Source organism: Oryctolagus cuniculus, chromosome 1 (genome assembly GCF_051225735.1).
Source record: "Oryctolagus cuniculus isolate XC-2025 breed Fujian yellow rabbit chromosome 1, ASM5122573v1, whole genome shotgun sequence".
NCBI classification, from domain to species: domain Eukaryota; kingdom Metazoa; phylum Chordata; class Mammalia; order Lagomorpha; family Leporidae; genus Oryctolagus; species Oryctolagus cuniculus.
The window spans coordinates 51,107,611-51,133,772 of record NC_142867.1 but is presented as its reverse complement, the minus strand read 5'-3'; the positions used below and the strand labels follow the sequence as shown (position 1 = coordinate 51,133,772).

The 26,162-nt window shown below is 45.7% G+C and overlaps 1 protein-coding gene across 10 annotated transcripts in view; it reads left to right on the top strand.

Annotated features, from left to right (window-relative positions):
- INSC (INSC spindle orientation adaptor protein) overlaps window positions 1-26,162 on the top strand; it is a 139,283-nt gene that overhangs the window by 50,003 nt on the left and 63,118 nt on the right. For 9 of the 10 annotated variants that reach the window (XM_089328409.1, XM_089328387.1, XM_089328395.1 and 6 more), the window contains 3 exons: window positions 17,900-18,245; window positions 19,216-19,268; window positions 20,628-20,751. In XM_089328409.1, coding sequence (XP_089184535.1) covers window positions 17,900-18,245; window positions 19,216-19,268; window positions 20,628-20,751 — 523 coding nt within the window. Of the gene's footprint in view, window positions 1-13,069; window positions 13,111-17,899; window positions 18,246-19,215; window positions 19,269-20,627; window positions 20,752-26,162 lie in introns of those variants that run through there. The other variant, XM_089328410.1, reaches the window with a different exon arrangement.

The following is a 26,162-nucleotide window of genomic DNA, read 5'->3' as shown; positions in this document are numbered from 1 at the left end:
TTTTATCATTGTAAGCAGTGAGGCCTTTGACAAATTATGCAGTGCCTCCAAGCTTCAATTTCTACTCCTGTAAAATGGGAATGTAATATGCAACTATCAAACCACTACGAGAGTGGGAGCAGAGGGACCTTGGTACCCAGCAGGTGCTCTGTGTTTGGTAATCTTCCCTCTCTGTTGTGTAGGTAGTTAATGCCCTCTGACTTTTGAACAGTCCTGGAGAGCATTATTTCATAGTGCAATCCTTTGGAATGAGACTTGGCTACTCTCTTCTCTCAGCCCTACTCCACCCTGGATAATTCCAGTATTAAAAAAAGCACAAAAAATGAAAACCATGTCATCTGGCCAGTAGCGTGGCATGTGGAGACGACTGTGGTTGCAGCTGGCTCTGTGTTTGCAGTCTGCCAGACTCCAGAAAGTCCAGATTTGGGGGCTTGGCCACCTCATTCCAGATGTCCGGGAAAGCCTCCATCAGAGAGCAGTGACAGGCGCCTTGGGGAGGAGACATCTGTTGGGAGCCAGGTAGGGCTCCTGGGAGCCTTGTCTCCATCTGAGATGCCCTCCTTGCTCCCCAGGCCCAGAGGCCCTCTTTATTAGCATCAGGTGTAGGTTCCAGCTCATCATGAAGAAGGAGGAAATCCAATGACCCAGTCCTGGCCCCTGGCCCCTCTGGTTCTTTGGCCAGAGACACTACAGGCTCCCACTTGGTGGTTTTCCACCATGAAGGGAATGTGACTCATTTCCAGTCCCTCTGCCTTGACCTCAATTGTTGGTTCCTTGCCTCATTGTGAGTGATAGGACCAGCCGACTATTCTTGCAAAGCAAAGATTGTCTGTGTAGTGGGATGGCAGCTTGAAGTTCATCAATGAGGACAGGTGAACCCCTGAGAACAGGGGGGCGGGCAGGGGAGGGGCAGCCCCCACCACATAGCCCGGTGGCCCTATTTAACCAGACATCTTATGCTGGGTCAATCAGCAAATCCAATAAGAGGGGTGGAGCCCAGAGAACCAGAGAGCTAATGACAGAGAGTCAGGCGAGCTATGCAATTATGGGAAGTTCAGCACTAATGCAGTCCAAAACCTTAATGAGCCACAGTCCGTAGACTCAAGCATTGAGAAGAGCAGCTCATTATGTGGCGGCACAGTGACCGTGGCTGGGATTTGGTGGCCTTGTGATGAGGCCATGTGGGGTTCACCATGGCTGTTCTCCCTGGGAAGCTTGGGCCCTGTTTGGGGCATCTCTCTGCAGGGCCTGGGCCCCACTTCCGATGTGGCCTTGTGTACCTCACAGGTGCCTCACAACAGAAGTCAAGTGAAACAGAAGCTGGCTGTTCCCTGGACGTCTTTCCTATGCTGGCCAGTGCAGACTCCCCAGGAGCCCACTCTGGTCCTGCCCTCCCTGCCCCCCATAGCTCCTCTTCACCCTCCAAGATCTGCGTATCTTCTTGCCCCATGCCACTGCCTTTTTCAGGCTTCTGTCCTCTCTCTCCATTTTATGACCATCATCTCACAACAGGCCACCCTCTGGTCTAGTATTAAACCCTGCTCTGGTCTATTTTCTACAGATGATTTGCATAATTAGCTCACTGTCCGCCTCTTAAATGCTTTCAGTGGCTCCAAATTACCTTTAGGATTGAATCCAAATTCTTAATCATGGCATTCATGGTCTTGGATCAGGCGGTCCCCATCTCTCTTTGGACTCCTTCCTGGCCACACATGCACAGGCCCCTGATGCACTGGGTCAGGGAAACTTCTTGTAATATTACTGCTTTTGTGTCTCCAGGCCTAAGCACACGGTGTCTCCTGTATATGGAAGTCCTTTTGCCCTTGTTGTCCTAGCCATCTGCTGTCCTCTAAGGACCAGGGCAAATGTCATTTCCTTTGTGTAAATATTCCCAGGCAGAGTCAGGCCCTCAGTCTTCTGTGATCCCAAACTGTCCTGCTCATGGCTTCTTGACAGCGTGCAATGTTTATTAATAAAAGCTGAGACTCTGGACTCTGGGGGACTGGGTTTGAGTAATGGCTCCCCAACTTGCACACCACGCGACCTCTCCAGCAGAAGCTTCCTCATCCCCGAACAGGAGTAGCAATTGTCCTTTTAGGATTAGAGGAGATAAAATGTTTGGAGGATTACAACCCCTCCTGGTTCCACGCTGGAACTCAACACATTAGCTACTGTTGTTCCATTTACCAGATTGGGTGGTTGGTGCTTCCCTGCCTGTCTTGGCGGAGTGCCATGAGGGCTGAGTTTTCTCCTGTTCACCTTTGTGCCTCAGCTCTTGGAACAGGCTCGTGCTAGCAGACCCACCGAACACATGTGGAGGTCACGCTCCGGGCCTGGCCTCTCCATGTGCTGCTGTAGGAGTTGCAGGTATAGGACACGTCTCCTGGACCCTGCATTTGAGGGTTTTTTTGAAGGACAGAGCTGCCAGGGCAGCCCAAGGTGGAGGATATTTTGTTCCTGCAGTCTTCCCACAAATGAAGATGGAAAATCCTTGGTCCGAGCCTGAGGCTTGCAAGTAGAACAAGGGCTTTCTGGGGGAAACAGGTCCTCCCACCGGGTTCCGGGGGCCGATGTCAGTTTCTGGAACCTTGCAGATGGTATTGTAACTAGCTCTTGGAAACCCTCTAGTGGTGATTTCTTTACCCTCACCTGCATGTCACAGAACCACACTGAGGTCTCAGGATAGTGAGGGAGTCATTAGACCTGAGAATCTCCCAAACGTTCCACTTTGGCAAATAAAAGTATTCTTCTTTAAGTAAGGAGAACAGAATAGGAATGAAAAAGTTCACTGCTTTCCTTTAAAAAAATTACTTATTTATGGGAAAGCAAGAGAGAGAGCAAGTGAGCTCCCTTCCCCTGGTTTATTCCCCAAATGCCCATTATAGCTAGGGGTCCATCCAGGTCTCCCACCTGGATGGCAGGAACCCAATCACTTGAACCATCAGCTGCTGCCTCCCAGGGCCTGCATTGGCAGGAATCTGGAGTCAGGAGCCAGAGTCAGGTATAAACAAAAGTACAGGTACAAAAGTCAGGTAAGTGCTCCAATGTGGTTGCAGGCTTCCTAACGTTATCTTAACCAGTAGGCCAAATACTTGCCCTGCTGAATGTGTTTTGGTGTACACATCAGATCCCATGTTACCACCACAAAGACTGAGGATAAACAGTAGGACTAGCCAGACTCCCACATGTGAGGCTGCATTGATATTGTGTAACCAATCATGCTGAACCTGGTATTTGAACAGAGCACAGCCTTTTCATCAGATAGTTCACTTCAGGAACACAGCGTCTAGAGTCCAATGAGCTGGGCTCAGAGCCAAACTTGACCACTTATAAGCTGTGTGATCCTAGCTAGGTTACCCACTCTTTCCAAGCTATAGTTTCCTTATCTGTAAAAATAAAATCCCAGGTGTACCCTCCTCACAGGGTACAACATGTTAAAGTGGTCCACTGGACAGTTGCACAGGGTGCGTCTTCAGTAAATGTTCCTGTAATGATTACAGATTCTATCTCCCTCGGATCTCACAATCCAATGAGACCAATAGCACAGGTTATCACCACCCCATTTAATAGATTTTTTAAAAAGACTTATTTATTTATTTGAAAGTCAGAGTTACACAGAGAGAGAAGGAAAAGCAGAGAGAGAGGTCTTCCATCTGATGGTTCACTCTAATTGGCTGCAAGGGCTAGAACTGTGCCGATCCGAAGCCAGGAGCCGGGAGCTTCTTCCGCATCTCCCATACGAGTGCAGGAGCCCAAGTTGAGCCATCTTCTACTGCTTTCCCAGGCCATAGGCAGAGAGCTGGATCAGAAGTGGAGTGGCTGGGTTGAACCAGTGCCCATATGGGATGCCGGCGCTTCTGGCCAGGGTGTTAACCCTGCTGCACCACAGCGCCAGCCCCTGGTAGATGTTTAAACTTAATTCAATTCCATGAATGTATCTTCCTGTGTCAGGTCCAGTGCCAGGGGAAGCATGCTGGCTTTGCATATAGTCTACAGGATAAAGCAGACATTTACAAGGAAGCAATTGGGATGGAGCATGACAGGTTTAAGAGAGGGTGCTATAGACCCCTAGTAAACGTGAGATGTGAACTCATCTAGGAATAGAAGGCACCTTCAGAGGAGATATTAAAGCCAAGACTTCAAGGATGCGTGTGGGTAGGCAATGTGAAGAGGAGGTGGGGAAAGCAATCAGCATGCACGGAAGGTGAGAGGCTGGAAGTCCCAGCCGGGGGACTGGAAGACCTCGGTGAAGCTCGGCCAGTGTTTGGAAATGAGGGGGCCATGAACAGGTCAGGAAATTGAGGCTCCAGTGGTGCTTGTCTTGTGCACAGGCACACAGCTTTTGAGAGGTGAGCATGGGAGGAGTGATGGTTCTTCATCAGATCTACTTGCTGCTGCTGTCCTCATACTGATGCTCATACATACACTGGCAATGCGCCCACTCCTGCACACCCTTTTAAGAGATTAGATGTAAGGCATTCATGATTTCATGAAAAGCCAGGTGGTGTTGATGTTGTCTCCCCTCAATCAGAGTCCATCTAAAATGCCAGAGTTTGAGAGTTAACAAGATGGGGTTCTGAAGCTGGCACCACAGCTCACTAGGCTAATCCTCCGCTTGCGGTGCCGCACCCTGGGTTCTAGTCCCGGTTGGGGCGCCGGATTCTGTCCTGGTTGCTCCTCTTCCAGTCCAGCTCTCTGCTGTGGCCCAGGAGTGCAGTGGAGGATGGCCCATGTCCTTGGGTCCTGCACCCGCATGGGAGACCAGGAGGAAGCACCTGGCTGATGGCTTCAGATTGGCACAGTGCACTGGCCGGCCGTAGCGGCCATTGGGGGGTGAACCAACGGAAGGAAGACCTTTCTCTCTGTCTCTCTCTCTCTCTCTCACTGTCTAACTCTGCCTGGCAATAAAAAAATAAAAACAAAAAACAAAAAACAAGATGGGGTTCTGAGTCAAGGGAGAGGAGGCAGCTCTGTGTACACATTGGTTCATCTGGGCTGGAAGCAGTTGCCTGCAGCCACATTCAGTGTTGTTGGGTTTCTGAATAGAGATGGCTGGGAGCACTGTTAGAATGCTGGACAGACTCAGGAGTGGTGAGAGCTTAGGCGTTGGAGTCAAGTGGACCTGGGCGGAAGTCTTGGCACTATCATTGACTAGTTGTAAGCACCTCTCTCAGCCTTGGTTTTTCCTTCTCTGTAAGATGGGAATCATATAAGTTTGATATCATATGTGCAAGTACTTTATATGTGTCTTGTACACAAGTGGTACTCAATAAATAGTTTCTCTTATAGCATGCTTGGAACTGTGTTACATTAAAAAATGATTTGTTAGAGTAGTCAAATCTCTGCTCTACCCTGTAACCCTCCTATGGATTGAGAGCAAGCCCAGCCTGGAGAAATGGATGCAACAAAGTGACAGTAGTGCCATGGTCCATTCCCCCTTACTCCTAGCATTAGCTTTAAGATGTGATGGTGGTCCATGTTTCCATTTCCCCAGCACTCTAAGGGTTATCCAAAAACGTGAGGTTCTCTCTCTTCCCTGTTATCTGAACAGTTACACTAATAAGAAATTATGTGGAACACATATACCAATCATAACATTGTGTGGTAGAGTGAACATTGAAAATTGGGATTTCTGAGTAATGTTAACCTGAAACTTCCTTCTACTGCCACAGCTTAGAGCAGGTCATGGCATGGAGATGGGAGAGAGTTCAGAGAAGCACAGAAGAAAATTGACCATTCCTCAAATAAAAGGTGGATAAAGGTTCTATTTTTAGAGGCCATTGAAGGGAAGACAATATCCTTAATGTGTCTGATATTGCACAGGAGGTCTGCACCAACTTGGAAACAGGGTTGCTGTGAACTGGTTAAGTGTGGTAGGCTCTCTGTTTAAATGTGACCTTGGAGCCTGATGCACAGAAAGTCCTGTGTGGATGAGCGTGAGATTTAGAAGGGGATCGGAAGCAGGACAATGAAAACATTGGAAAATATTAAGATCGGTACAGTCACATTTCCTTTAGTCACACTTGGCTGGGGCCCTTCCAGACCCTTTGCAGAGGGGTTGGAAGTTAATACACTGATCACACTGTAAATTATTTATAGCTTGTTGCATAAATAATTATGCTTAAATTAACTGTTTGGTAAATAGTTTATAGTTCAGTGCATAGCAGAGGTTATGTCACTCTATTGCTCTATGTGTTGGCTTTAGAAAGCACTCAGTGAAAGAATCTTCCAGGGTGCATTATAGAGAGGTGTGTGGGCTGGGTGGACCCAGCTGACACCTGGTGGTACTCAGAAAAACCCCAAGTGCTTACAACAGCTTCCACGGCCACATGTGATCGGGTCTGATCCCTTTCTGAGCTCGCCATCTACCAGTGCTTTCCCCTGCTCACTTTGCTCCAGCCAGTCATCCCTGATCTGTCTCAAACAAACCAGGCATACTCTTGCCCAGCCCTAACCGTTCCCTCCTCTAGGACTGCTCAGTACCCACATTGCAACATGGCTAATTCTGTTACCTCCTGAAATTACTGGCCCAGGTCCTACCTTCAATGATACTACACTACACTGACGACTTATATAAAATAGTAATTACCTCCCTGCTTCCCACATGAGCAATCTTGGTCCCTCTTACTCTTACTCTACCTCTACTTGTTACTGGAAGCAGTCTGCTTTTAACATAGTATATTTCTAAATTTATTATATTGATTATTATTGTTTGTTCCCACTGCTCCAGTGGCCCCTCCACAGAGGCAGAGATGTTGATTTGTTTTGCTCATCGATGGATCCCAAGCAGCTAGAATAGTTCCTGACACATTGGGGGCATTAAGTAAATATTTATTGAATGAGTGAATAAATATTTAGAGTGGGACTTATGAGAGTATGTGGGCTGCACACTCTACATGGATGCTGGGAATGCCTGGGGGTTTTTGGAATGAAGTTCTAAGACAGAGGGACAGGAATTCTCTTTTTTTGGAAAAGATTTATTTATTTGAAAGCCAGAGTTAGAGAGAGAGAGAGAGAGAGAGAGAGAGAGAGAGAGAGAGAGAGAGAGAAAGGTGTTCCATCCACTGGTTCAATCCCCAAATGTCCACAATGGCCAGGGGCCGGGCCAGACTGAAGCTAGGAGCTTCTTCCAGGTCTCACATGTGGGTGGCAGGGGCCCAAGCGCTTGAACCATCTTTCACTGCTTTCTTGGTTGCATCGGAAGGGAGCTAGATCAGACATGTAACAACTGGGACTCACCCAGATGAGTTGCTGGCGCCACAGGCCATGGCTTAACCCACTATGCCACAACACTGGGCCTAGGACTGGAATTCTTGAACAAAAGAGCTGGTGGTTCTGTTGGACTCACCCTATGTCAATCTGTCTTCTCACTTTGTTCCTCCTACCCATTTAGTGCTCGCATTAAAATCTGGATATCATCTTTGGCTATTCCTTCTCAGTCATCATCTGTGTGAATCAGTGTCCAGGGCTTGTTGATTTTAGCTTCCCGATTATTCATGAAGGATTGTTGACCAATGTCACTTCTGCCCTTGGAACTCAGGATTCCTTCTCTCTTTACACTTGACAGCACTTTGGATTAATAGAAAATCCTTGGCTTACACTTTATTTCTTTGAGAGTTTTAAATCAACAACTCTACATTTTTTTCTGATATAAAATATTTTCTCGGAAATAATCTAATAATAGCATAATTTTCTGTCCCTTATCCACAAGCACTTATTTCTAGATCTTCAAAGGACTCCTTCCCTCCCTTTTTCTTTTCCTGTCTGTCTCCTTTCTTTCCTGACTTTGTTTTCTCTTATCCATAATCTTACTAAGTAATGTCTTATGTGTTTGTTTTCATGTATGAAGTATGTCCTTTGTATATATAGTTCTAACAATTTTTTGAAAATGTTACTTAATTTATTTGAAAAGCAGAGCTACAGACACAGGGGGAGAGACAGAGAAAGAAAGATCTTCCATCCACTGGTAATCCCCAAATGCCTACAGCATCTGGGGCTGGGCTAGGCCAAAGCTAGGGTCCAGGAATTTTATCCAGGTCTCTCAGGTGGGTGGCAGGAATCCAGGTTCTTGGGCCGTCATCTGCTGCCTCCCAGGCACATGAGCAAGAAGCTAGGTCAGAAGTGTAAGGGTGGCATGGTCCCAGGTCTTCTAATGTGGGGTGCAGTGTCCCACACACTGACTTTGACTTGCTGTGCTACAACTTGCTATGCCCCCAAATATGCACTTTAAAATCCTTTTTCCTCCACAAGAAAGTTTTCCTGATATAGTTTTTAGTATTTATTTTATTCCTGTGCTTTGAGTGTTTTCCACAGTAACTTTAACTGTGTGAATGTTGGCTCATCTTTACATAACTTTAATATTTGCCATTTTCTATTAAATTCTGTTCTTTTTTTTTTTTTTTTTTGATAGGCAGAGTTAGACAGTGAGAGAGAGACAGAAAGGTTTTCCTTTTTCCGTTGGTTCACCCCCCCAAATGGCTGCTACAGCCGGCGCGTTGCGGCTGGCACACTGTGCCAATCCGAAGCCAGGAGCCAGGTGCTTCCTCCTGGTCTCCCACATGGGTGCAGGGCCCAAGGACCTGGGCCATCCTCCACTGCACTGCTGGGCCACAACAGAGAGCTGGACTGGAAGAGGAGCAACCGGGACTAGAACCCGGAGCCCCAACCGGGACTAGAACCCGGGGTACCGGTGTTCAGGTGGAGGATTAACCTAGTGAGCCGCGGCGCCAGCCCTATTAAATTCTTTTGATCTTGTTTTTTCATTTAAATTCTTGAAAATTTTTACTTTTGACTTCTTAGGATATTATGTGTTTCTTGTAGAGGCTTTGTTTCTAAAGTGATTTTTCTTCTTTTATTTTGGATCATTTCTGGGGTTAGGACAATTTCCTTCCTGAGAATTTATGCTTTTCTTCTAAGTCTTATGTCATTTTCTTAAGATTTTTAAATTTATTTTGAAATAGTAAATTATGATTTTATCTGTTTCATGAGTGCATTTTCCTGGCCTTTTCTCACTGAAGGGCTATGTTTCTGCTCTTTATTTTCTTTTAAAAATAGCTATGTGTGGGATAATATTGCAATAATTTTTATTGCCCGTTTTTAAGTAAAATTAGCTTTTATGAACTTTTAGAGGAACACAGGATTCAAGAAAGCTCTTCTGACTTCCTAGAGCTCCACTGACTTTTGTTTTTGTCCAGAGACCAAAATATGGCGAGTTCTTAGCTCTGCTTCCTTCCCTCACATTGATCTAAATATCTCTGTCTTTTACCTCTGTTGTACTTGTCCTACCCAATTCTGATTCTACTCCCAGAAGTTTAATGTGGTACTTGGTTATAGAAGAGGTTCCTGCTGGGTGAGGTTTGGGAATTCACAGTAGACCCCTTGTGCTCACCTGCTGTTAAAGAGACCAGCACCCTTCTACTTTCAACTACTATTCTCAAATTTTCATACTGAGCTTTCTGGTAAGTACCCAGTTTTGGGGTTCTCCTTTCTCATGTTGTCTGAAGCCACCCTATTACTTCCTTCTTCTTGTCCTAAAGTGATACCGAACAGGTCCCACAGTTATTGAGGTTTGTCTCCACTTGCTTGTGTTTTGTGGCTTCTGGAGATACCTGGTCATTCAGTTTTGTTGTAAATATTACTCAGGGGAGTTCCGTTATCTGGTTGCTCTGTCAGTATTTGTGTGGAGACCTGTAGACATTAAAAACTAAGCTGCCATCACTGTCATCTTCCTAGAAGTTTTCCTCATCTTCTCACATTTAAGTAAGAAAGTTAAGATGACAGAGTTGTTTCATTAAAATTTCTGTGCTGGTGGGCCATAACCTCCCAGTGTCCTCCCTGGCCTGGTCAGCGTGGGCCCGGACCTAAGTGAGATGTGCAAGCTAGACAGGGTGTGGGGAGTAGCCGCTGAGCGGGGGTACGAGGAGGCAGGGAGTCCGCAGCTGACTGGTCTGCTCTGTTTGTTCTTCCCACTGTGTGTGTGTGTTGCTGGATGAAAGAGGAGGGATCTGTACAGTGTCTAAAAATAAGTTATTTTCAGCTCATTCTTAAAGAAAACCAGATTGTGATTTCGCCATTGTGCCGTATCCATCCTCGTTTCTGAGACTGTCACTCGGGAAGGTGGCTCCTGCAAGTGAACACCCTGGAGCAGGTCTGCGCCCCTGGGGCCTGCCATTCTTCATTTTCCTCTACCCTCTCTCCCAGAGGTTTTTTTTTTTTTTTTTTTTTAGATTTATTTTATTTATTTGAAAGACAGAGTTATAGAGAGAGGTAGATACAGAGAGGTCTTCCATCCACTGGTTCACTCCCCAGATGGCTGCAACGGCCAGAGCTGAGCTGATCTAGAGCCAGGAGCCAGGAGCCAGGAGCCTCCTCTGGGTCTCCAACATGGGTGCAGGGGCCCAAGGACTTGGGCCATCTTGTACTACTTTCCCAGGCCATAGCAGAGAGCTGGATTGGAAGTGGAGTGGCCAGGACTCGAACCAACACCCATATCATATGCCAGCACTGCAAGTCAGGGCTTTAACCCACTGCACCACAGCACCAGCCACTCTCCCAGAGTTTAGACAGTCAGTGACTCACAAATTCCTTCATCCTGCTGTTTCTCAGAATGGCGCTTGAAGCCCCTGCATGGGAATGTGGTCCTGGTCTCCCTGGATCAAGGCTGTTTCTTTACTCCTCTCATCCCCCCCACCCTTCACTTTTTTCTTTTAGAAAAGGGTAGGGGTTAGGGGGAGCAAACAGGTTAAGGGCAGACTTTGGAATCTAGGAGGTCAAGGTTTCAATATCAATGTTACCACCTTTTACCTGGGTGGTTTTACTTTTCTGTATCTCAGTTTCCTCATCTATAAAATGGAGATACCAATAATACCAATGTTAGAAAAAAGACCTGGGGAGTAAATCAAATAATTGATATAAAGTACGCAGCATGGTGCCCAACACATGGAATGAAAATGTTGATATGGGAACGGGCAGCAAGGGGAACTGTTCCTTGTGTCATGCAGTATGCTAGGCCCATCCCATTCACTAATTAATCAATACTTCCCTCAACTCTGTGTAGAGGGTTCTGTTATTTCTATTTTACAGTGGTATAAATCAAGGCTCAAAGAAGTGAAGAAATTTACTTTGAAGACTACTAATTTACGTTGTTAAAGTCAGGGTGCCGAGTGACCAGAAGAGGGCAGAGACTTCTGGGTTCTCCTAATAATTCTGTTTCTTTATCTGGTTCTGGGCCCATGGATGTGTTGACTTTCTGAAAATTCATCAAACTGCATTTTTTGTTATTTGTTCACTTTGATGTGCATATATTACATTTCAATACATATATATATATCATTTCAGAATTTTCAGGAAAAGAAAAAATAATGAAACAGCAGTTTTCCCAAAGACATACAGGTTATGGGAAGCGAGCTAGGTCTTTGTACCTCCAGGTGGCCACACACAAGCTTTGTTGGCTTGTGCTTGGATTAGGTCCTCCTTTGCTTATGGCCCTAAGACTGCAGGCTGCTCCATCCTGAGGAGGATCTGGCTCTAGGCCTGTTTGTCCAGGTGAATAAGGAGGGAGCACAGTCACCATTAGCCAAGCAGAGGGCCTCTGAGGAAGGGCTCCCCAAGGCAGCCAAGCACAAGTACAAGAGGCCTGCTTGGGATTCAGCCATTTTGGACTGGAGAAAAATATCAGTGGGGTTTGCCCTGTTCCTTTCCCCTGAGAGAACACTTTGTACCTGCCAGCCCGACTAGAGTCCCCTTTCTTTCCTTCCTCTCCCAGGTTCTTGGAGAAGGGGTCTAATACTTGCTCTTTAGCCGGTTTTTGCCTGCCCATTCTCTGCAGCATAGGCTTTCTAGGTCTTCCTCCCGTGGGACTCACTACACAAAGCTGGAGAGACAGCCAGGTTTGGCTTGTGCATTGGGTTGGGGAAGAAGCAAGGGAAGTGAACCTCTTCCTGGAGGGAAGAGAAATTCATTTGGATTCCCCTATCTACTCTGTATTTTAGAACTCAACTTTACAATTTTAGGATAGTCTTAGTTTTACATAAAGTTGCAAAGATAGTACAGGATATTCCTGTAGACCCCCTATCCAATTTCCCCACTGCTTTTGTCACAGCTGAGGAATCAGCATTAGTCTGTTGCAGTTACTTGAGATATTGCTGCTAATATCTCAGGATATCATTTGAATTTTTTTTTTTCAGTGAATGGCCCTTTTCTGTGTCAGGATTCCACCTGGTTTGTCACATTACATTTAGTCATCACTTCTTAGTCTCCTCCTGTCTAGGACAGTTTCTCAGTCTCCTCTTGTTTTTGATGACCTCAGACAGCTTTGCAGAGGATTGACCAGGTATTTTATAGATAATTCCTTAGTTTACGTTCATCTGATGTTTTTTTCCATGATGAGACTGAAGTTATATCTTTTGGAGGATGAATGCCCAGGGAGGAGGTAGGCTTCTTATCATCCTGTAACCAGAATGCATGCTGTGGACATGACTTCTCTTTGGTGAGGTGAACCTCGAGCACTTAGTTAAGGTGGTGTCTTCCAGGTTTCTCCATTGTGAAGTTACTTTATTTCTTCCCTTTTGATATTCTCTTCTTGGACAGAGGGATGCTAAGTGTAGCCCATGCCCCACTGTTTTTAATCATCAAGTTTATATGACATTAAGACCCATAAACACACACATACTCAGCTGAGTATTTGTGCATGTAGGGAAACAAAAACTGACACCCACACATGCAGATACAAGCATCCAGATAATATAGACAGACACCCACTCAGATGAATTGTTCACAAACACAGACATAGCCACAAAAACACAGATCCTGGAGAAATCAATAGTTTTGTTTTTTTCTACTTCTTCTAGCTGAGTGAGGAATCAACTAGGATTTTAATTAACACAGCTTCTGAAATTTCACTTTCATTCTAATTTTTTAAAGATCTTGAGGAGCAAGATCTGTGTGCACTGGGGGTGGAGGGCTAGATAAAAATATGAGTTTGGGATCTAAGCAGATGTGTCAGGATGAGCCCAGGCCTGGGGCATTTGGTGGCCCTGACACCCCTTTTCTTGTTTCCTAGCCCTTCCGTGACTGCAGGGCTGGGATGGCTCTTTCTCCTGCAGGCCAGAGGTAAGGGGGTCCAAGTTTCTCTTTTCAGAGAGTCCCAGAGCTCTTCCTCAGGAAGTCATGTGGAAAGCTGACCCTGAGCCCAGGCACATGGGTTTCCGCTGTGTCAGGCGCTCTCCTGGGTGTGGTGTGGCCTACCAGCCCTCTCGGTCACCACTGCTGTTGCTGTGCTTTGCCTCTCTGACAGCTTGTTAGAGCTTGCACCATAAACACCCTGCTGCTGCTCTGGTATCCAAGGCTTCTCAAGACCAGGGCCCTGTTCTGTCTTTCTGATTGCCTTCCTTGCAGCTCCTGCTCTTCCAGAATGTACAGCTCTAGTCCAAAGGATTTGCCCGTTGTCCTGCTGAGTGCCCCACTCTGGAACTTGCTCCCATTATCCTGACATGTACAAACCCTACCCAGCTGCACAGCCTCCTCTTCCAAGTACCTTGCCCTGCTCTCCAGCTGGAAGGGATGGCTCTCTCCTTTGAATTCCCAGAAGACTTTTACTCTGAGGAATGACACCAACTCATCACTGCCTAGTGGTTTGTGCACTTGCATTTTAGGGAAGGATCTTTTGGTCTAAGCAATAGAAATCAACTCTTGGATTTATCTCCTCACTCCCTGAATGATCCTGTGGTTTCTCATGGAACAACTGAAGTCACTATCCTTAACATGACCCCTGTGTGGTAACTCCAGTCTCTGTGACTCTTGGTTCTAAGTGTCACAATTGGAGAGAATGAATTACTGCAGCATGGTTCAGGCCCTTGGCGCTCCCTCCCACCCCAACCCCCATCAACCACCAACTGTAACCCAGAAGTTTTACACTGCTCAGACAAGACCACCAGGGGCACTCATAGAATCCGAAGGAGGGGGGCTTTTCTCAAAAAAAGAGGGAAAACCTGAGGCCAGAGCAGCCACATAAGGAGTAGCTAGTGTGAGTTGTCTCTGCTATTGATAGAAGAGGGAAGAAGGGATGCTGGGAAGACAAAGTAGCAGACATCCACTGCGAAGTGTTTATGGAGCGAATGAGTCACGGGGTGGAATGACCAGTACATCTGTTGCCTCTTTAGAGCCTTAGGTCAGATTGTTTCCCAGGTGTGCATCCCTGGAACACAACCACAATATGCATTTCCAACTTTTATATTCCTTTATTAATCATGTCAGCCTCGGGTGCTCTCTGGGTAGCTTGAGTGAGGAGGAAAGCATATGAAATCTTCCGTATGGTACAGAGGTATAGCAATAAATGCCTGGCATTTGATCACTCATGTCTTGGTGTGTATTAACTGAGTAACTGATCCGTGTTGGGCACAGGCCATATGTCAGATGCATGGGACTGGCCCTCCCGGGACTTGAGAGTTCAGAGAAATATCAGCTGTGAAAGAGTGTTATTAGTGCACCAGTGGATGCTGCGGGGACCCAGGGGAGGTACTGAGGAGCTCGGCTGAGGCTTTCTAGAGGAAGTAATAGTAGAGCTGGGTCTTGCAGAGTGAATAGGAGCTTGCCAGTTAGAGAAGAAGGAAAGGGGATTTTAGTCTGAGAGTATTTTAAGTATATTCGAGGCTACCAGGGACTGTGAAAGAGGGTGGTGTGGTTGGGAAATCGGTGGGTGTAGTGTGCCTGAAGTGTAGAGAGTGTGTTTGTGACAGGGACACTAAGAATTGGGAGAAGGTGGAGAATGGAGATATGTGGGGAGACTGGGCGCAGATTATGGAAGTTTCTTATCTTATGCTCTGGAGTTTTTACTTAATCAGGGAGTAATGGCCTGGGGATGTGGGGAGGGAGGGCACTGAGGTATTTGAGCAGAGGAACAACCCATTTCAGAATCTAGGTAGAAAGCCTAATACCTTATCTGGAGAATATGAAGCATTGCTGCTTTAGGAAGTTAATATGTCCACATGAATTGAATACAGTTCTACTCTTGGAGATTTGTGTTACTGGTTTGAGATACTGACATGAAAGGGCATATATGTATGAGAATGTTTTACTGCTGCATTGTTGATAGTCATCAAGAATTGGAAACAAAATGAATACCCAACAATGGAAAAAATTATTTGATAATTTGGTATATATGAAAGCTGAATAAGTTTTAGACTTTGGCAATAATGTTTTAGAATCCTGTTGACTTGGAGGGATTTTTGTGTTAAGTAAGAAGATCAAAGTACGGTTAGGTGTGTATATATTATGGTCATATTTCTAAAACAATCAGTGGGTCAGAAAACTCTATATATGTATATATTCTTAAATATAGGTCTGTGTAAGAATTTGAGTGTGGGGAAAAATATGAACTGACTCTTCCTAGGTCACCATGAGTCAACTGGGGGCGGGGCTGTGCAATGACAGGAGAGTGATAATAAGGTGTGAAGACTAGCAGTGGTCTACAGAGTACATGTGGCTCAGTTCCGCCCCAGAGAAGCTAAATATGAGTTTATAAAGGTAGAATAGGAAGCAGCATGCTGTGATTTCATATTTTAGGCGATTTTCTTCTCCCTCTTTTCTGTATCTGTGTCTGTATGCATATGCGTAGACCCAAACGTGTAGATATGTGTATATGCAAATTCTGTAAAAAAAAATACAATAGCCTCATGAAAGATGAACGAGACAGAAAGATCTTTGGTGAGTTTTTGTTTTTAATAGTTTAATATAGGCAATTTCCTATTAGACAAACACACACGTAATTTCCATGGCTAGACATTATATGCCACCTGGTTAAAAAAATTACATCTGAAAGCTTTATACCCAAACAACTGCATCTTTCAGAAAGTGCTGCTCCTTCTCATTAAATATCCATAAGCATGAAGACATGACTTTAACCTTGATGGTTGTAGTATGCCTTCATTGCTTCAACTGTACTTGATAGCTTTGCTTCACCAGGAGGGCCTCATTGGTGCCCTAGACTGTACTGACCCAGAATAAAAGTGAAGTCCTCACCTTGTGCTTTGCAGGCCTATAGGCTCCACCTCCCTGCCCCCATTGCTTCTACCTTTTCTCCCATCTTGGCTGACTTTTCCTTGGGATTCCTCACACATCTCCAGGTCACTTCACTGCCCCAGAGCTTTTGAATTTGCCATTCCCTCTCCCTGGAACAAATGCTCACTGGACATCCTCCTGGCTCGCTTCCTCATGTCTTTCACATCGTGCTCAAAATGTCCCTTTCTCTGTGAGCCTCCCTGGACCCACTTTTTTAAACTGCAATGCCTGTTTGTCCCTTCCATCCTTGATACATTCTAGGTGTCTTCTCTATTCTTTTCCTTCCTAACACTCACTGCCACCAACATATTGCTACCTTGTTGGTTTATTTTGAAAATTGATGGTCCTCTTACTAAATCTAACTTTCACAAGGGAAAGGATTATCTGTTTGCTGTCACAGCCCAGGTCTTCAATCTATACTTGTCATATTGTAGAGCCTGCAGGCCTATTTGTAGAATGATTGAGTGAGTTGAGGGCAGGTGGAGAATGGTTTGAGGGATGTAGGATTAGCCACAGAAAGACTCTTCGGAAGGCTTATTACTAGCCAGAGACAACGGGACTTGAGCTCAGCCTTCATGGTTAATTGCATATGTCTTCTGTTGTAAAATGGTGCTGAAGCCTCTTATTGGCTTTTAACTTCTCATTCATTTGTCTTGATTCTTAAGGCAGAGTCAAGGCTCCTTGGGAATGGAGGCTAGACATCTCCGTCTCTGTTTTTCCTGCAGAGCCTGGCACTTATGTGATACTAAACTAAGGCTCTTGACAGATGTCCAATGCTTCATTAATTATCTGCTATTACTGGCTTTTATTTGACTAAGGGGATTTTAGAGTGATTTTTATTTGATTAAGATCTTCGGAACTAATCTATGTTCTCATGGTGTTATACTTAAGAGAGTTAAATTTATTCCATTATGAAAGTGACATCCATACTCACTATAGGAAATTTGGAAATTAGTAAAAAGTTGAAAAAATTAAAGACTTTAGTTTTACAACTCAAAGAGCCTTTAGCATTTAGATATCTTTATATATTTTTTCTAGACAGAGCTATTTAACATTCTTGTAATTGTTGTGTGTGCAGTTACATTTTGCATACTGCTTTCCTTGTTTTACATACACATTTTTATTTGCTATAATATTCTGGAAAGCATTATTTTAAATACATGTATACTATATAACCACATTGCTATGCCAGAGCTCACTTAATGTGTTATTTGATAATTTGGGCTATTTCCATTTCACCCTTATTGTACAGACCATCTGCTGTTCTGTCAGACTTCATGGCTTGTTATTTATTAGTCTAATCACTTATCCTCAAAACTTCTCGCCTCCATCTTCTTTTTTTTTTTTTTTTTTTGACAGGCAGAGTGGACAATGAGAGAGAGACAGAGAGAAAGGTCTTCCTTTTGCCGTTGGTTCACCCTCCAATGGCCGCTGCAGCTAGCGCGCTGCGGCCGGCGCACCACGCTGATCCAATGGCAGGAGCCAGGTGCTTCTCCTGGTCTCCCATGGGGTGCAGGACCCAAGCACTAGGGCCATCCTCCACTGCACTCCCTGGCCACAGCAGAGAGCTGGCCTGGAAGAGGGGCAACCGGGACAGAGTCTGGCGCCCCGACCGGGACTAGAACCCGGTGTGCCGGAGCCACAAGGTGGAGGATTAGCCTAGTGAGCCACAGCACTGGCCTCTGCCTCCATCTTACTATCTCTAAAACAAAGGTTCATGAATGGAAGAAGCAGTGTTGAGTGCGTATAGTAGATGCTTAGGAAACACCGGATGGACTGGAATTGGAGCCCTTGGAAACTGTGGGGTACTGATGGTCTTCCTGGCACTATTCCCTGGTTGCAGGCTGCACCTGATGCAGGTGGACTCAGTCCAGCGCTGGATGGAGGACCTGAAGCTCATGACCGAGTGTGAGTGCATGTGCGTCCTGCAGGCAAAGCCCATCAGTCTGGAGGAGGACGCACAGGGCGACCTCATCCTGGCGGGTGGCCCCAGCCTTGGGGACCCCCTGCAGTTGCTGCTCAAGCGGGGCTGGGTCATCAGCACTGAACTGCGCAGAATCGGGCAGAAGTTGGCCCAAGACCGCTGGGCTCGTGTGCACAGCATGAGCGTGCGTCTCACCTGCCACGCCCGCTCCATGGTCAGCGAGTACACTGCTGCCAGCAGGAGTTCCTCACAGGAAATGAGCCAGGTCAGCTGCCCCGGGATGGAGGTGGGTGGGTGCTGGGAGTAGGGGTGCCTTGGAGAAGAGTGGGTCTGGACTGCATTGAGTGAACCTTTGCTGCCCCAGGGCCTCCCTCCCTCCCTCTTTGGTAAAGGAGTGGAGAAAGACTATTAGAATCTGAACTGATTTTCTACCAAGTGCTTGTGCTGGGTGTTCTTACACATTTGATTTAACCTGTGCAGCCTGAGAGGCAGGCACCACCACTGTGCAAAGCTACTAATGGTTAAATACACCAACTTTGAGGTAAGGCTGCCTAGGTCCAACTGTCAGCTCTGCTGTGTGACCTTGGCAATGTACTTAACTTCTTTCTGTCCTGTTCCTTGATCCTAGTGGGTATAATAATAGTATTTGTTTCATAGACTTATTGTGAGGACTAAGTGAGTTTTTACATATAAACTAAAGCAGTTGATTAAAATGTATTACAATTGTCCTCTGCATTTTATTCATTAGCACACAGAGCTTCAAGAGGCTCACTAGCTTGCCCGAAGGGATGCACTGGATGGTGCGAGCAGCTTCAACCCAAGATTCTCTGATTACACAGCCCATGATTTTGAACCTTCTTCTCAAAGCTCAGAGTGTTACCTCATGCACTTTTCAACTGAGTACTTTGCTCTTTGCTTCTAACTTGTCCTTTGTCCATTTTGCAGACAATGAACTTCTAGTGGTGCTTCAAAGCCCAGCTTAAGTAGCCTGTGTTTACTGAAGTATCCCAGATCCCCCGGCACAAGGAATTGCTCGGTTTTCTCCTGTAGGGCTTCCAAAGCAGCTGACAGTGATCTCTTTTGCCACCGCATCACTCAGGGATCTAGTTTATGATGTACTTGTTCCCCAAGTCAGAGTACTTGGTTCCTTATCTTTGTGTCCCAGAACAGCTGGTGCAGCAGTTGGTCCTCACCAACGCTATGGAATCGAGAACAACTGCTGTGCTTTTCTGCAGGTTGAGAAGCTGTTAATGGAGAAGTGCTCAGAGCTCTCGGCCATCACAGAGAGGTATGTCCGGGGCCAGGGCCTCCCAGCGTCTGCCAGCCCATCTTTCAGCCCAGGATGGAGCTGCTGCCTTCTCTCGGAAACAGAATGGGGAGATCTGATGGCGGGGGCACCTAGAGGTTTCTTCTCTGACTTTTTTGAAAGCTTGGATAATTTGTTTGGAATTTTTTATCCTATCTTTTGGTCTCAGGGATAAAATGAGAAGCAGAGGGGAGCCTGGGGTATAGGAAGAAAGATTTTTTGAGAAGTTGGTAACAAGGGGAAGATTTCCCACAACTTTCAGAGACCTGCTGCTCGCCCAAGTCAAGGCAAGGGGAGAGCAGACTGTCACATCCTTCCATAGACACGAATGCTCAGAGACACTCACTGGCTCCTGCACAGATAAACACACTCTTGCACAATCACAGAAATTCACACCCCTTCCTGCATTTGACATGTATAAACATACCTCTGTTCACACTCAGACACATACACACGCTCCCTGTCGTGTGTACACACCTCCAAGTGTCTGTTGACAGCGTTCCCAGCCCCATGTCCTGAAGGCAAAACTTGGAGCTTGGCATTGCCTGGGGCTCTCAGGGGGCTTTGGCTTGCCTTGCCTAGGTAGGACATTCTCAGGCCCCAGGGGTAAACGTGAGCCTGATTCCCCTCTGTTCTTCCTGTCCAGAGAAAATCCTCAAGACTGCTTGCTGCACGTTGTAGGCAGCCGTTTCTTAGAGGGCCGCAGGCATTGGCATCCAGCTCCAGAGTGAGCTGTGGCAAAGCCTTGGCCCCCAGCCCTCTGCTTCCACCCCCCCCCCCCCCCCCCAGCGCTGGAGCAGATGGACTCTGGCCACAAGGCTTCCACCCTCCCTCCCCAGCACTGGAGCAGATGGACTCTGGCCACAAGGCTTCCACCCTCCCTCCCCAGCACTGGAGCAGATGGACTCTGGCCACAAGACTTCCACCCTCCCTCCCCAGCACTGGAGCAGATGGACTCTGGCCACAAGGCTTCCACCCTCCCTCCCCAGCACTGGAGCAGATGGACTCTGGCCACAAGGCTTCCACCCTCCCTCCCCAGCACTGGAGCAGATGGACTCTGGCCACAAGGCTGGTGGTTCATGAGGGAGGAGCCTGCAGAGATGGATGTGCTGTTCTCTGATGGCCGTTTGCCCCCCTGGCAGGGACTGTTACTCCATGGCAGCTGGCACTTCCCTGCACACTGAGGGACCCAGGGGCGAGTTGGAGGCAGGAAGTTCTTTCCCTTTAGCCCACTCTCACCACACCCCAGGTCTGGAGTGGGTCCAGATTCGGTCCCTGCGAGGGCTCTGGGCTGACCCCTTGCCTCTTCCAGTGACTCTCCCCCTTGTTTCTCCTGCCCAGGTGCCTCCAGGTTGAGAGTGAGCATGTCCTGAAGTCGATGAAGGCTTGCGTGAGTGAGACCCTGAGCACGCTGGGGCAGCACTTTGGCCAGCTGCTGGAGCTGGCCCTGACGCGGGAGGTGCAGGTCAGTGCAGCTGGGCTGGGGGGAGCGGTAAAGCCAGGTTGGAGGGATGTTGCTAAAGTAACCTTTCTTTTTTTCTATTTTTAAAGTTTTTTTTTAACTTTTATTTAATGAATATAGATTTCCAAAGTACAGCTTATGGATTACAATGGCTTCTCCCCCCCCCCCATAACTTCCCTTCCACCCATAACTGTCCCCTTTCCTGCTCCCTCTCCCCTTCCATTCACATCAAGATTCATTTTCAATTCTCTTTATATACAGAAGATCAGTTTAGTATATATTAAGTAAAGATTTCAACAGTTTGCACCCACATAGCAACACAAAGTGAAAAATACTGTTTGAGTACTAGTTATAGCATTAAATCACAATGTACAGCACATTAAGGACAGAGATCCTACATGAGGAGTAGTGCACAGTGACTGCTGCTGTTGACTTAACAAATTGACACTCTTGTTTATGGCATCAGTAATCACCCTAGGCTCTTGTCATGAGTTTCCAAGGCTATGGAAGCCTTTTGAGTTCACTGACTCTTACCATATTTAGACAAGGTCATAGTCAAAGTGGAAGTTTTCTCCTCCCTTCAGAGAAAGGTACCTCCTTCTTTGATGACCTGTTCTTTCCACTGGGATCTCACTCATGGAGATCTTTCATTTAGTCTTTTTTTTTTTTTTTTTTTTTTTTTTTTGCCAGAGTGTCTGGCTTTCCATGCCTAAAATACTCTCATGGGCTTTTCAGCCAGATCCGCATGCCTTAAGGGCTGATTCTGAGGCCAGAGTGCTGTTTAGGACATCTGCCATTCTATGGGTCTGCTGTGTATCTCACTTCCCATGTTGGATCATTCTCTCCCTTTTTTATTCTATTAGCTAGTATTTGCAGACACTATTCTTGTTTATGTGATCCCTTTGGTTCTTAGTCCTATCATTATGATCAATTGTGAACAGAAATTGATCACTGGGACTAGTGAGATGGCATTGGTACATGCCACCTTGATGGGATTGAATTGGAATCCCCTGGTATGTTTCTAACTCTACCGTTTGAGGTAAGTCAGCTTGAGCATGTCCCGAATTGCACATCTCTTCCCTCTCTTATTCCCACTCTTATATTTAACAGCAATCACTTTTCAGTTAAGTTTCAGCACTTAAGAATAATTGTGTATTGATTACAGTATTCAACCAAAAGTATTAAGTGGAACAGACAAAAAAATACCGGAGGCATCACAATACCAGATTTTAGGACATACTACAGGGCAGTTGTAATCAAAACAGCATGGTACTGGTACAGAAACAGATGGATAGACCAATGGAACAGAATAGAAACACCAGAAATCAACCCAAACATCTACAACCAACTTTTATTTGATCAAGGATCTAAAACAAATTCCTGGAACAAGGACATTTTATTCAATAAATGGTGCTGGGAAAACTGGATTTCCATGTGCAGAAGCATGAAGCAAGACCCCTACCTTACACCTTACACAAAAATCCACTCAACATGGATTAAAGACCTAAATCTACGACCTGACACCATCAAATTATTAGAGAACATTGGAGAAACCCTGCAAGATATTGGCACAGGCAAAGAATTTCTGGAAAAGACCCTGGAGGTGCAGGCAGTCAAAGCCAAAATTAACTAATGGGATTGCATCAAATTGAGAAGTTTCTGTACTGCAAAAGAAACAGTCAGGAGAGTGAAGAGACAACCGACAGAATGGGAAAAAAATATTTGCAAACTATGCAACAGATAAAGGATTAATAACCAGAATCTACAAAGAGATCAAGAAACTCCACAACAACAAAACAAGCAACCCACTTAAGAGATGGGCCAAGGACCTCAATAGACATTTTTCAAAAGAGGAAATCCAAATGGCCAACAGGCACATGAAAAAATGTTCAAGATCACTAGCAATAAGGGAAATGGAAATCAAAACCACAATGAGGTTTCACCTCACCCCGGTTAGAATGGCTCACATTCAGAAATCCACCAATAGATGCTGGCGAGGATGTGGGGAAAAAGGGACACTAACCCACTGTTGGTGGGAATGCAAACTGGTTAAGCCACTATGGAGATTCCTCAGAAACCTGAATATAACCCTACCATTCAACCCAGCCATCCCACTCCTTGGAATTTACCCAAAGGAAATTAAATTGGCAAACAAAAAAGCGGTCTGCACCTTAATGTTTATTACAGCTCAATTCCCATTAGCTAAGACCTGGAATCAACCTAAATACCCATCAACAGTAGACTGGATAAAGAAATTATGGGATATGTACTCTATAGAATACTATACAGCAGTAAAAAACAATGAAATCTGGTCATTTGCAATACAATGGAGGAATCTGGAAAACATTATGCTGAGTGAAATAAGCCAGCCCCAAAGGGACAAATATCTTATGTTTTCTCTGATCGCTGACAACTAACCGAGCACCAAAAAGGAAACCTGTTAAAGTGAAATGGACACCATGAGAAACGGTGACGTGATCAGCCCTTGCCCTGAACAACTTAATATGTTATCCCTCTTAGTATTTTTTTGTCAGTTCTACTTAATACTATTGATTTTTAAAGTTTTTTTAAAAAGGTTTTATTTATTTCTTTGAGAGTTAGAGTTACAGATGGAGTGAGGGAGAGACTAGAGAAAGGTCTTCCATTCACTGGTTCACTCCCCAGTTGGCTGCAATGGCTGAAGCCAGGAGCCAGGTGCTTCTTCTGGGTCTTCCATGTGGGTGCAGGGGCCTAAGCACTTGGGTCATCTTCTACTGCTTTCCCAGGCCATAGCACAGAGGTGGATCAGCAGTGGCACAGCTGGGACTTGAACTGGTGCCCATATAGGATGCTAGTGGTGCAGGCAGAGGCTTAGCCTACTACACCACAGCGCTGTCCCCTAAAGTGACCTTTCTTGGAAGATGTCCACCAAAATCATCTCTAGCATCTGTGACATGAGATCCTTAGCCCTGGGCTGAGGCCTCCTGGATGTCCAACCCAACTCTGCATTTCCCAGGTATGGAAACGACAGCCCAGAGAAAGAAGATGCTTATTGAAGGCCACACAGCAAGGTGATGGCAGAACCTGGCATCTCCCATTACATGTTCAGTATGGTTGCCCCAGCTTCAGTCTTCTTTGTGGAACTATCATTCACAGTGTACCCAGTGGATCTTTACTTAAGCGCCTGCAGAGAATAAGGCTGGAAATTTGGGACATTTTGGCAACAGAACCAAATCTAGAAAAGGCATGAGGTCCAGCCCCTGCCCCTAGGCAGGCTCCTGTTGGTTCCAGAAAGTGGGAGGGATTTGGAGCCTGACAGATCTCCTTTCGAACTGGTTTACCAGAGGACCTTCGTCAAGTTCGTTAGCCTCTCTCAGCCTCCCATTCCTCATCCACAGAAAGAGGAGAGAGAGGACTGAGCAAACACATATGGAAGGGGCTTGGCACATGCATGTAGTATGGGTTAAATACACATTTCTCTCCCCTGCCCTCTGCTATTTTTAAAGCCTCTCAGGATAGCAGATTTCATAAGGTTTTCATTAGGAAAGGTATTTATATGTTATTTATAGTTACAGAAATATCGTGCTACATATTTGCCATTCTTTTCCCACAAATAACCAATCCCTTTCCATGTAGACTTCTCTCCAAATTCAGTCATTCTCCCGACACAGTTCCCTCTCTCTCCTTCCCGTGTATGTACCTCCTTTGGCACAGGGCACGGGCCTTTAGGGCCTGGCTTATTTCAGTTTTATCTTGGGTCCATGCTCCTAGGCCAGCATCTCACATCAGTTCTACTTTCAATCACAGACCACCACCCAAAGGATACCCTCCCTGTTCTGAGAGTCTAGAACAAAGGGGAGGGATTGCTGAAGGCTTGGGAACTAGGACAGGTGCTTCTATCTTGATGAGCCAATGCTGACAATCACATGCAGGGTCAGTAATGGCTCAAGCTGGGGACAGTGCCCTGAACTGAGCCCTCAAGTCCCAGAGGGAGCAGTGGGACATGGACACAAAAAAGATGAAGAAATCAAGGGAGTGATGGGTGAAGAATATTGAAGCACTGGGAATCCCGGATCTCCCATGTTGGGGGAGGGACCCAAATACTTAAGCCATCACCTGCTGCCTCCCAAGATGCACATTAGCAGGAAGCTGGGCTTGGGAGCAGAGCCAGGACTCAAACCTAGGTACTGTGATATGAAGTGCATATCAGAAATGTCTTAACTGCTATGCCAGATGCCCACCCCTAGAGTCTTCACATTAGAAACTCCACAGAGGACATGGGTGACATCAGAAGATAGTCTTGCTGAAGGCAGAGCAATTTGTATTCAGTGTTCTAACTGTGTGACCCAAATGCTGTCCCCTAGGATGCTAATAATAATGATTATTAGTTATTACAGGATTATGCACTTGGGTTGTTTTTGTATTAATTAAATAAATCCATATCAATCAATTAGTTAATTTAATTAAACCGGTTTTTTTGTGGCATAATTCTTTTGACATTCCATTCTGCACTTAAAATCTTTCCAAAGGTCCTCAGATACTCATAATACTTCTTGTCTGTCTTGTAGCTTCCATAGGAAGGAATTTTGGTTTGGTTTGTTCATGCAGATATCTCTAGTGAATAACACAATACCTGGCATAGAATATTCAACAGGAGCACAGATTTTATTATTTTATTGGTAAATGACCTACTTGTTTATACTGAGATGATGGTGTTTCCAGAGATGCACTTTGGGAAATATCCTTTTAGCACTTGGGCATCTTGTCAGTTCTCAAGCAGAGGAATCATTCTCTTCCCCCATGTCTGTCGTTTTGTCTGTCTCATACACACACACACACACACACACACACACAACATGGTGATAGGTGCTCACAATGGGGTAGTATTAATCTAGCACTACTCTACACTGATCTTCCCCATCCTGGAATGTTCTGTCCAGTTTCAGGCTCTCGGTGTATTATTGGCAATGAGTATACTTGGAGGAAGCTTCTGGGGAAAGGAGGTGCTGAAGATCAAGATTTTTGCAGAATATTTGGAGGGTCAGGGGGTGGTTAAGCTGAAAACTGTGCTATCTAGAAGGTTCTGTGCTTTAGGGACCCAAAGGGAAGATAGGTTTGGGCCAGTGGATCGAATCTACAAGATAATCCTTGTAAACAGAAGTTTGTTAGCACACAGTATACTAATTACCATGATTTGACCATTATATATATAACTTATACATGTATTAAAATATCACATTGAGCCCCATAAATATCTATGATTGTTATGAGGCATAAAAATAAGATGTTAGGAAAAGAAGTTTGTGGAGCAGCAGGGCTGGCCAGCAATTTAAGGAGCTGACTTAGGAACTGCGCACTGCTGAGATGAGCAAGCTGTGGCTGGGAGGACATGGGCAGTAGGTGGACGTTGGACTGAATGAACTGTAAAGTTTCTT